This window comes from Notamacropus eugenii, chromosome 1 (assembly GCF_028372415.1).
Source record: "Notamacropus eugenii isolate mMacEug1 chromosome 1, mMacEug1.pri_v2, whole genome shotgun sequence".
NCBI classification, from domain to species: domain Eukaryota; kingdom Metazoa; phylum Chordata; class Mammalia; order Diprotodontia; family Macropodidae; genus Notamacropus; species Notamacropus eugenii.
Window position 1 is genome coordinate 593,253,895 of NC_092872.1, and position 12,593 is coordinate 593,266,487.

The window sequence follows — 12,593 nt, forward strand, 5'->3', positions numbered from 1 at the left end:
CAATAGCAACATTAAATTTGTTTTTTTTCCTCTATTATATTCTGCTACATTTGTTTTGTTGGTAAGGATTATGGTATAATCTTATTTTATCAGCACTAATCCAACCCTGGACTTTAATATGTGCAAATTATTAACTACAGTTCTTAAATTTCTATTGTTATCTCTTTAACTTTTTAAAAAATTATACACCTGTGTGATCCTGGTCAAATTACTTAACCTCTGTCTGCCTCAGTTTCCTCAGCAAAATGGAATTAATAATAGTACCCACGTCACAGGGTTATTGTGAAGGTAAAGCAGACTCATCTCTCTTTTGTATAGGTATTGTTTGGTATTATTAACTTTCCTCTTTTCCCACAATTCACCAATCATTCATTTGTGATGCTAACAATCTATTTCTTTTCTCCTCTCCTTTTATTTTTAAGATTTGGATGGGGTCAGTATATATGAATATTTTTAGTTACCTATGCCACCTCCAAGACTCCTTATGACTTTTAATTGCTAATCAAACCAATTTTGTTGTTGCCTTCTTTTTTAAGGATTTGCTAATCAAGTCAAAACTATACTACCATGAGGAGAACAATGAAGAAGTATTTGATCATATTTATAATTTAATTATTTTGACATGACAATTTGCAGCTTTTATGTAGTGGTTCATAAATTTAAAGTTTTCTTAGGCTTTACCTTTCTGCATTCTTTTTTCAGGGTTGGTTGGTCTTAGCCAGGAAGAGTTTTTCATTAATTTGATCTCCATTTCCTTCAATATGATTGCTGTGGAATTTTATTGATTAAAACAATTCTGCTGTTGGTTTTCTATCACCTGTATAAAATTTATATTGAGTAAATGATAAGTCATCGATGGCTGTAAAATTCTAAGATTTACAGGCTGAAATTCTGCTTCTAGGTTTGTTCTCACCTTAGTATAACAAGTCCATGGTCTAAACACTGGAGACCAGTGTCCTGTTTGGTTAGGTATGAACAACTTTATTTTTGAGGTTTATTATTCAATACTTGGTAAGTATCTTGAAAATACTTATGATATATAGATAGGAAACTTCTGAGTAGTTTACAAACCTTTGTTTCTTTTTTTAATCCTGAACCCTGTTTTCCAATATATTTTTAACATCTTCCCCTATGTTTAAATACTTTTGCTTTGAAGTCATTGCGTGTTTGATCATTAAAGATGTTTGCCACTGTCAGATTATATTCTATGGATGCTTAAGTTTTCTATTTCTGTTTGTAGATGACTAAACAGTTGGTAACATGAAGTCCCAGAATCTCCTTAATGAGATCTACTTCTACTCAAAAGAGTTCAACATCTCAATCCATGCAGGAAAAACCAAGCAGATGAATAATACCTATTGTTCTGACTATAGCATAGTCTGTCATTTAGTTAGTGTATCAGTGCATGTATCTTGGATACCTCTTGGGCAGACAATGAAGATGGACAATGAGCTAGACTCAGAATGAAATAGGAAATGACTAGACTAGACTGTGTTTAAGAAAATGGATAGCATTTTCAACAATCCCAAGTTGCTCTAAAAACTTACCTTTGGGTTCTTATAATGGCAGGTTCTCAAGCCCTCTCACTGTTCTAGACATCCTCTTCTGGAATATTCCAGGTTATTTATATGCTTCCTAAAATGTAGCACCTGAAATTGAACTCAGGTATGGTTGACAAGGGAAGGGCACAGAATAATATGGCAAAATTACTTTCCCATCATGCCACTTAAGGCATGGAATAGTGTTAGATCTTCCAGTCTCTAGTTCATGAAATGCCCCAGAAACTGTTGTCTAACTATGCCTTCCCCATCACTGGCTGAGTGAATTGTGGATTTGGTTTTTTGAACCCAAAGGTAGAATTCATCCCCTACTAAATAGGCAGCACAATGGCATAGGGAGAGAGTGTTGCATTGAGAGTTGGGAAGATCAGAATTAAAATCCCATCTCTCATAATACCTGTGCTCAGGCCAGTTAACTTCTCTGAACTTCAGGTAACTTTCTAAAACAACACATTATTGCAGTCTGTAATGGTAAAGGGAATTCTCACAGTGATGAAACTGCAGATTGCTAATATATCTCAAATTAATCTTCTTCAATTCAGTACAATTCCAGTTACTCTAGATTCCTTTGGAGCCCTGACCGTCATCCATGATGTTAGCTATCCTTTGCAACTTTATGGCATCTACAATTTTGACAAGAATGACTTCTATGGATTTATTCCAGCTACTGATAAAAAAAATGTTGACTAGCAAAAGACAAAGGACAAATGCTTTGAGTTCCCTACTTGTAATCGAACTATGAGTCACTTGATCCATTAATGGCTACTGTTTGGTTCCAGTCATTCAAACGATTCTGAATTCACCTCTGATCTAGTCCACATCTGTCCATACTATCCACAAGGATAGTATGAAAGACATTGAAATACCTTCCTGAAACACAAGCATACTACTACATTGTAGCATCCCTTTTGATCCATTCATGTCTCCAGTCTTTTCAGAAAGACTGGCATGATTTGTACATTTGAAGGAATGCTACTTGTAGTGTAACTTTCCCTTTCTAATGTTCACAAATTATCCCTTTATTACCATGTTTTACCATGAATTTTCCAGGGACTTAGAAATCAAGCTCACTTTTCTATAGTTCACAGATTCTATTTCCTTTTGGAAATGAGAACATATGCCCTTTTCTAATTCTTCAACATCTCTCCCAATCTGCAGGATCTTTTAAAAATCATTGAGTAACTCAGCAATTATATCTGCTAGAGCCTCTTTTAGTAGCCTAGGATATAGTTTCTCTATAGCTTGAAGTCTTTGAGGACCTCTAAATACTGAACTATTATTTTCTCACTTATTTTGGGTTTCTGCTGACTACTACCACTGTTGGTTTGTCCTTACCAGTCCAAAGATCGTTCTTGAGAAATAAAAGAGGTAATGGAGGAGCTGAGTAGTGCAGCCTTTTCACCATCATCCATTACTGTCATATCTTCTTTGCCTAAGTAACTTTATAGTCCCCTTTTTGATCCTCCTCTTGATGGCAGTATAATTTCTAAAAGCCCAAATTGTTTTGGTTGTCCTTAGTACTTATTGCCAGCCTCAGTTCATTTTGGACTTTTGTATTCCTTACATTTTTCTTATACAACCATGATCAAGTCTTCTTGTCCACATATATAACACCCTAAGCCAAGAGTATTCTAAGGACCCCGAGAAGTCCCTGAGACCCTATTAGGTGGTCTATGAGGCAAAATCTATTTTAATAATAATACCAAGATATTTTAAATTCAAATATGGCAAATAGCAATAGAAATAATCCATATAAACAAAAGCTCTTGTGGGGGGAGTCTTCAATAATTTTTAGGAATATAAAGAGGTCCTAAAACCAAAAGGTTTGAGAACCGTTCCTCTATGAAAGCAAACAGGCCTTTTTTTCTAGCAGTCTTCTCACCTTGGATATATTTTTTTCTGAAGTCCCCTCCTCTAACTGGGAAGTTCCTGCCCAGGACCACCATTTCAGAAAGTATCTGGGTTCTCCCCCAGATGCCCTGACTTTCTGGACATTTCCCCACCAGCTCCCTATTAGGTGTTCTCTTCCCCTATTAGAATGTAAGCTCCTTGAGGGTAAAGAATTGTTCTTTTTTGCTTGTATCTGTATTCCCACCACTTAGCACAATGTCTGCATTCAGTAAGTGCTCCATAAATACCCTACCTATCTATCTATCATTTCCTATCTGTTTAGACACACTCTATCCCCATCTATACATTCCTTTTTTTTAAGTTGTAATTCATATAAATTGAACTCCATTTCTCAGACACTATCTTCTTAGTTAGGTATTCACTTCTTCTTTTGTGACTGAAAAAATGTAATGTAATTCAACCTTTCGGTTCTAAGAGAAGCTGTGATATATGAAAGAGGGAAAAGGAAGAAGGGGAGAAAGGAGGGAGGCAGGAAATGGGACAGAACCCTGAGCAGCCTGGACCTGCTGCCCATTTAGTCATCTCTGAAGGGAAACATAACTGGGGCATAGATGATAACTTCTGAACTACAGAAGGTCAAGGCTGGCTTCTAGAAGAAAGCAGGTATGGGATGGGGGGCCTGTGGCAGCGCCAATGCATTCGGTACAAGTGAACTTTTTCCCAGAGCCACCTCCGGAAGAGCTTGCATGTGTTCCTAGAAGTCCACTTCCTCTTCGTGTTTCTCCAAGGCTTGTAGGCCAGAATGCTGTAAAAAGTCCTGAGCTGCCCCAGGCTGGTGTACAAACAGCAGCTGCAATAGCTCCAGAGTCACCTCGGAGTCAGAAACGGTCAGGATATCTAGCAAGTGGGGCAGGAGTGGACCAGGCCAGAGCCTCTGGCAGTAGAAGGGGCCCTTCTTGGCAGTGTTGCACAGGGTCCTGAGCACCAATATATGTACCACCCGTGAAATGGGTAAGAGTTGCAAGAGGGGAACAACCAGATCCAGGGACAGCATGGAAGTGCAGAGGCCAGGATCTTTTATAGTCAGGCTGTTGAGGACCCAGAGGCACTCAGGAACTAGGCTAGGTGGATGCTGTATGAAGAACTCCATGGGGATAAACATAGCCACTATAATTCGCTCATCTACAAAATCTGCTCCTACTCCTGCATCTGTCACTCCTTCCTCTGCCAGCAAGTTACCAAAGCACTGAAGTACTGGGCAAGCCAACAGATCCAGTTCTGTATTCACAGATCCTGAGCCAAGTCCATCAGCAACAGCCCCAGAGTGGACAAAGATCCTCAGGAAATAAGCAGTGGATTATTCATCTGGCTGCAGATAATGTAGTGAAAGCACCAGGCAAACTCCAGAGCTACACTAGCCCCCAGCTCTGGGGTAGGGTGTAGAAGTCGAAGCATATTCGGGAGGATGGCAGAGTTCAAAACAGAGAGAATGACTTCTTTAGGAGCTTCTTTGGCCGGCAAAAGTTGTGACAAGGTGTAGCCAAGAGCTTCCAGAACAGTTGTATGGGGGGACTGGATGCATAAAGCAAGAGCTGGAATAATGTCCCATGGCACAAGTTGCCTCAGCACAGCCTCACTCTCCACAGCCAGATTGCCTAGTATGTAGAGACAAAGTTCTATGAAGTCAGCACTGTGCCCAAAAAGGTATGTGAGAAGGTAAGATGTGGAAGGCAGATAGGCTTCTGCCACATTCGGCTGATCAGCATGAGAGAGCTCTTGCAGACACTGAGCTGCCTCCATCTGGAGGGAAGACCGGTTGCTAATCAGGAGTCCAGTGAGTGTCTGAATCCTGCCTTCAAGCCTGATACAGGATGCTGTGGGCTATGCTGGAGGCTGATTAATGCCTTCTCTTTTTCCTTCTCAGTTCCCTGTTGAGACATCTTCATTGAGTGTAGCACCTCCAGCTCTCTCAAGGCTTGTTCGGGAACCCATCTCTAGCTTCTTCTAGGTCACTGTCCCTCAGCAATCTCTTGCTGACCAGATGCTGTTCTCGCCTGGCCTTCCTTAAAGCTGCCTCCCACTCCTGCCAGAGATCCGGCTGCTCCTGCATGTAGTAGCCATGGGCCCCGAGGCGGCTGCTGTGGTGACTCCACATGACCCCAGGCACTCCAAGGGCACAAAAGGCTAGCTATTCACTTCTTAATGATACCTTTCTTTTCTGAATATTCTACCTTTAATCGGCAGTAAAGATGAAAACATCACTTGTGGCCCCAAAGTGTTGAGGCTTTTACCCAGGACTCCATGTTCTTTATCAAAGTTTCCTAGGTTTCTCCTAGGGGCATCACTTGGACACACAATGAGTCAACAGATGTGGTAGTGGTTAGCAGGTTTGACAAGTTTGAAGTTCTCCATCACAGCCCAATTTCATGCCTTGGAAAGACTATAGACTTCTCTGTTGTTCACTGTCAGGACAATAAATAGCTCCTTCAGTACCCCTTGGAAAGGATTCTCTAGTCACCATTATCTCTTTTTTCCCTCTGATCAAGTACTGGAAAGCACCTATGGATTCTTGTCATCATTTTTTAGCATGTGAAAAACTATTTTGCCTTAAGATGGTTCAGAACCCTACTCTTCTTCTACAGGAGTAGTTCCAAGTATTCAGATGTCTTTCTTTTCCTTTTCCTTTTTTTGTGTCCCATTCTTCCAATTTCCAACTTTCTAATACAGGTTAGAAATCCTTTTTGTCTCTTTACATTCTGTCTCTTCTTTGCATCCTCATAAAAGTACTTCAAGTATTTCTGTCTATATGATGTCAATTGATCTTCACAATAAACCTGTGAAACTGAAAAAGGTTAAGAGACTGGCATAGATAGTAAGTTCTGGATTCAAGTCCAGTTCTTTCTGACCCTTTGACCACTACTCCCTAACCACTATTATTAGTTGAGTTCCTGTAGATGTTCCCTTTCCTCTTGGGGAAACTGAGCAGTTTAGCTGTTTCAACAGACTCAATCTTTCACAGACTTTTGATTACATTCTACAAATCCAATGACATGTACATGCTATCAGACTTTACTGTTGCCTAATGAAATGATGTTTACTTGTTCCAAAAGCATTTCTGTAGGGTCATATGCTCTACAAATATTACTCTTCTTTCTCCCTTTTGGGGAATAAGTATTCATTTTTTTATAGATGCCTTAGGTTAAATGTTAAGTGTTAAAGGGTCATTAATATTATATGGATTTTTATTAGGATACTTTCCAAAGCTGTTGTGATCCACATGATAGTTCCCAAAACCTGGTATTGTGTAAGTGTTAATAGCATTAAACATGCTCTTTCCATTCAGCTAGATTTCAGAATGACATTACATCTTTTAACATATTTAGACAGACTTCTCTTTGATCTCTTTATGCTCATTATGTCTTTCCTGGAGAACAAGGTTGTTGTGGTTGTTTCTGTTAAACATATCTTCTATTGACCAAAAGAATAAAAATTATAATTGATAGCAGGCTTTATAGAAAGACTTCATATTTAAAAAGATTTGATTATTTAAGCCTAAATAGTTAGTGGGTCAAAGAAGATATCATAGAAATAATTATCAAACAAAATGACAAGAATAAGACAGCATACCAAAAAATTTTGAAATACACCCAGAGCAGACCTGAGAGATCATTGAGTCCCTGGAAATTGATGGCATTATCACAAAAGATAGTATGGCAAGAAAAAAGAAGAGGGTCTAGGACAGAAGCCTTGAGGTACACACAGAGTTAGTAGACATGCCATGGATTAAGATCTAGCAAAAGAGATAGAGGGGGAGCAATTAGGAGAAGATTCAAGAGAAAGCAGAGTCACCAAGCAAGCACAGGGTATCCATAAGAGAAGATGGTCAACAATGTTTAATGATAGAGGGGTCAAAAAGGAAGAGTACTGAGAAAGTAATAAGCATTTATTAAGTGTCTACTATGTGCCAGATACTGTGCTAAATGATTCACAAATATTATCTCATTTGGTTCTCACAATAGCTCTGCAAAGTGGGGGCTTATCATTACCCCCATTTTGCAGAAGAGGAAACTGAGGCGCAGAGGTTAAATGACTTGGCCAAGGTCACATAGTTAGCAAGTGTCCAAGGCCAAATTTGACCATAGGTCTTCCTGATTCCAGGCCCAGTGCTCTATGCACCGTACCACCTAGCTATTGATTTCACCTTGATGTATTGGTTCACAGTGACCTCCAGATTCAAGCTCAGAAACTTAAGTTTCTATTTTTCTTTGGGTTATATTTACAACTATTAGAGGCAACTTTGCAAAAGATCTCCAGAAAGGAGGGGAGAGGGATAGATCCTGGTGCTCCCAATGATGCAAGCACTTGTGTGGAGAAGAAAGAAAGTCTCTGCTATACATATGTTCAAAGGTTAGCAAACATGCCTGTCTCTGAATGGACAAACGCTTAAGCCTTCACAGGACACATAAAAAATGTAAAGAGCATCATATACTGAAAAAGCAATCAATAGTGTAAATAGCAAGTTCCCTCTGACTTGAACTAAGAAAGAATAAATAAGAAAACAATAAACCCTTCAGGAAATATTTGTGAGATATTTAGGCTTTGAAGATTTTGAAAGGCTCTTCCAAAGGAGAAAAACTGGGTCACACTTGAACGGGGCTTTATTCTTTTGTATAAATCCATCCAAATCAGAACTACGGTTTTCAATACACTAAATGATTCTCTGCTCTTGATTATGTGTCTCTGGCCATTCACAGATATGGTCACCAATCTTCAAAAGGATAATTCAATGAATGAGAATTATTATAGCAATGTTAATTTTGCACTTGTTTTCTCAGAGAGCTCAGGGAGGCAACCAAGTGATAGGTGATGCTCTGGTAATAGTTATACCAGAAAATGATTATGTTAAGGGGGTTAAATTACAGTGGGCTAGCAATATTTCTACAGTCAAATAAGAATACCTTATGAAAACAGGAGTGGTTTTTTAAAAGCTGAAAATATTCTATTTAAATACTAGAGAATAATTTCCCCACTGATCCCTAAAGAAATCATATCCTATACATCACCTCTTCCAGGGCTGATGGCTGTGAGCAGAGGCCTGTGATCACTCATTTTCTCCTGCCTTTCTTTTTGAGAAACAAGATCCATTTCTTTTTTCCCCAAAAACTTGTTTGATGGGTAAAACAGGCCAGCGGTTTGTGTGCCTTTGTCCTTCTTTGCTGGCATATTAGATTTCAATATGGGACCATGTGGCCATGCTGATTGAGGCTATGAGGCAAAATAGAAAAAGCAAAAATTAAAATATAATTTAATTTTTCTAGTCTTCTTAACTTCTTTAATCTTCATATCAAAAGTATAAACAAGAAAATCTTTTCTAGAGAAATGAACACTGAACAGAGGAAACTATCAAACTATGCAGGATGTTGTGGAGAAAAATAGTAAATGAAATAGTCTAAACTCTTTACTTTGTCCTCACTCACCCCACTTCACTTGATCACTGTGAAGTGCTTTTGTTCATTAAATAAGTACCATAATTCTATAGGGAGGACAGTTTCCAAAAGGGTCTAAATTATGCCCAGGTAGTTGTTTATGAATTCAAGAATGTTAGTACTAAAGTAGTTTCAGCACTGTTTCTATCTTTTGTGAGAGGTTATAGAAGAAGCAGAAGAAAGGACTAAAGGTGAACAAATGGGACAGGAAAACCATGCAAAATGGTTTAGAGGACTTTGGTCTTGAGAAGGACAGAGATAAAATTCCGGGAGAAAGTGAGGAAAAAGAACTCAGCATGAAAGAGGAGGAGGAAGAGGACTCAGATACTTGGGAAGAAAAAGATGGAGAGAAAGGGATCAAAGAGAAGGAGGAAAGAATGAAGTTAGAGCAGTAAGATAAGTAAAACAAAATGCTAAAACACTAAGTTACAGAGAAAGGAAAGATACGTGACCATTAAGTTGCGAAAAGAAGGTGAATTTGGATGTTAGGAGGATGTAATAGATTGTAAAAGTCTTAGAGAGCTGTTTAAAAGACAAGTTGTAAATACTCACTAGCAGATTTTAAAACAAAACTGAATACCTTTCCCCCCCCCATTCTGCTTTGTCTATGGAAATACTTTTTGTATTTGCATTCGTGGGGTTCTAAATAAAATTATTTTTAAAACAAAGCTAAGAATATTGACTATAAGAGAGAACATATACATAGTATGCTGCCCTACCCCCATCCTTTGTGTATGTCATGCATTAAGTGTGCAATGTTTGTATTTCTGCCATGGCCAAGTGATTCCTATCTGTGTGGCACATGTAGCCTGATCTACCTTCTGGAAGTGAAGATGAGGGAACTCAAGGAATGCATTCCTCACCCCTCACCCTCTGCCCCTTAAAGATTCTTTCAAAACCAGATGTGGAAATTCAATGGAAAAAATAAGTAAACAAAATATAGCATATCCTCTAGCTACTCCAAATTTGCAGACACACTCACAGGTTGGGTCCTCAGAGGTGCAATTGCTACCTTGAGTTCTCAGGGAAACTCTGTATGGCTATTTCTACTACTGTGGCTCACAACCCTCCATCAGTATGCTTCCCGTTAAAAATCAACCAGTACAATTAATTAGCTCTTAGCAAAAGTATTTAATAAGATGGTAAAAAAAAAACCAAAAAACAGTTGGTATAAAACATTTCCCCATAAAATTGGATAGCCCTTTTCTACAGGTACACACAATGTCCCTGGGTACGAGAGTTGTATGATACAGAGGAACAAAGGAGTTGCTTATGACTCCTAGAATTGGAAGTCCTTCCTCACTTTGTAAAATCCTTCTGAGCCCCCTTTGGAGCCTGCTTGGGCCACTTTTAACTCCAACTTCTGAGCTGATGAATTAGTGAACAAGAACTAGACTAGTAAATTTCTGGAATTTCTCCAGCAAATTTAAAGCTTCTGGAGACTCAGTCAACTCACCTGTATAAAAAAATCCTATCATTCCCTTCTTAAACTAACCAAATACATTTGCTCCTCATAAAAGGGTCATAATTTATACTCATTTCTATTTACACATTAATATTTCCCCATGTGTAACCACCCTTACAATTAACACCTTGTGATAACATTCTAGACTTTCCATGATTATATTAATTGAAGTCGGGGGTGGGGGGGAGGAGTAGGGGAGGATGAATCTCTCCCCCCTCCCCCTTAATAAACTATCTGAAATGGCAGAAAAGTGATCTGTGCCAAGAGGATGAAGAGTAGAAGGATATCCAGAAGAGGAAAAGAAGGTAACTGTACATTAAGACCTAAAACACAAATTGGAGTGTCTTTCTCAAGAGGAGGGAGCTGGGTGCTCTGAACAAACAGCTATTTGTCCTCTTAGGACAGATTATAAACAGTGGTCAGATGAGAGATCACTCGGTAAGGGCATCACTGTTCTCCCAAGTCCCTCAAGTTCAAAGCTCTCCTCTGACACTGCCCTCACTCTGGGAGCGCCTTCCTACTTTTCCAGTCTTCTTACACATTACTCCTCACTAGATTCTCTTCAATCTGGTGACAAGAAGGTTCTTCCATGAACAAGACACTCCATCTCTAAACTCTGGGCATTTTCTCTGGCTCTCCCATGTCTGGAATGCTTTCTCTCCTCCCCTCCCTGGCTTCCTTTAAGTCACAACTAAAATGCCCCCTTGTAAAGGAAGCCTCTCTCAGCCCCTCTTACTGCTGGTGCTTTCCTCTCTTCATTATTTCCTATTTATCCTGCACATAGCTGGCTTTGGATGTATTTGTTTGCGTGTTGTTTCCTCCATTAAACTGTGAGGTGATCAAGGGCAGTGACTGTCCTTTGCTTCTTTCGTATCCTCAGTGCTTAGGACAATGCCTGGCACAAGGTAAATGCTTCATAAATGTGTACTGATTGATTGATTCGTCCCTGCTGTGGGTCAGCCTGTTTCAAGTATCTCCCCACTCAAGTCTGTCCTCCACCCAGCTGCCAAAGTGATCTTCTAAATTGTAGTCCTAATCTAACTATGGCACCTCCCCCTTCCCCCCAATTAACTCCTGTGACTCCCTATCACTTCCAAGACTAAATATAAAATTCTCTGGCATTCAAGGTCCTTCCTAATCCACCCCCACATACTCTGCAATCCAATGGCTCTGGCCTTCTCTCTCTGCCTCACATAAGACATTCCATCTCTTGCTTCTGGTCATTTTTATTGGTTGTCTTTCCATCCCTGGAATCTTCCTCCTCATCTCTGCCTCCACCTTCCTTGACTTCTTCAATTCCCAGCTTAAATTTCTCCTACAAGAAACCTTTCTTATTCCCCCTTAATACTAGTGCCTTTCCTGTGTTGATTATCTCCAAAGTATCCTGTATTTAGCTTGTTTGTACATAACTGTTTGTATGTTGTTTCCCCAATAGACTCTAAACTCCTAGAGAAGGGACTGACTTTTGCCTCTCTTTGTATCCCTGGAGCTTAGCATAGTGCATGGCACATAGTATCCTTAATAAATAATTACTAACTGACTTACTCTTTCGGTTTTTCTAGTAACTTTTGTAAAACAATGAGTCCTTACCTGGTTAATCAAACATTAGGCTGTGTTCATTTGATTCTGTATGCTGTGCACCAAATCTATCAACCATATCAAATTACTTGCTTTGGAGTATAATTTGAGATCCAGTATTGCAAGGCTTCCTTCTTTCCTACTTGCATGTGAATTTAATTAATTTTTCTAGCTCTATAAAGTTTTCCTTTGGTAGTTTGATTGGTATAGCACTGAAAAGTTAATTTAGATAGAATTGTCATCTTAACTATATTTGTTCAACCTATCCATAAGCAATGAATATTTCCTCAGTTGTTTTATGCTTGTCTTTATTTCAATAAAGGTTTTGTAGTTAAATTCATATAGTTCCTAGGTAAGTCTTGATAGACTCAGAAACATTTTGTACATTCTGGAATTTGTCTTTCTATGTCTTTCCTACTGGGTTTTGTTAGGGATGTAAAGGAATGCTGATGAATTATGTTTGATTTATTTTATATCCTGCAACTCTGATGAATTTATCAACTTTTAATTTGTTTTAGTTGCGTCTTTAGGACTTTCTAAGAAAATCATCATATAATCTGCAAAATAAAATATTGCTTCCTCTTTATTTTTATTCTCTCAATTTCTCTTTCTTGTCTTATAGCAATAGCTAGCATTTCTAACGCGATGTTAAGA

The 12,593-nt window shown here is 38.8% G+C and overlaps 1 protein-coding gene, 1 long non-coding RNA gene and 1 pseudogene across 6 annotated transcripts in view; 1 reads left to right on the forward strand and 2 right to left on the reverse strand.

The window, feature by feature from the left end:
- Window positions 1–12,593, forward strand: part of LOC140520555 (uncharacterized) — a 93,881-nt gene that overhangs the window by 70,621 nt on the left and 10,667 nt on the right. The window lies entirely within an intron of this gene.
- DZANK1 (double zinc ribbon and ankyrin repeat domains 1) overlaps window positions 1–12,593 on the reverse strand; it is a 136,169-nt gene that overhangs the window by 57,495 nt on the left and 66,081 nt on the right. For all 5 annotated transcript variants that reach the window (XM_072634537.1, XM_072634535.1, XM_072634539.1 and 2 more), the window contains one exon: window positions 8,474–8,675. In XM_072634537.1, the coding sequence (XP_072490638.1) occupies window positions 8,474–8,675 (202 nt within the window). The remainder of the gene's footprint in view (window positions 1–8,473; window positions 8,676–12,593) is intronic.
- Window positions 2,089–8,455, reverse strand: LOC140520550 (transmembrane and coiled-coil domain-containing protein 6 pseudogene; annotated as a pseudogene).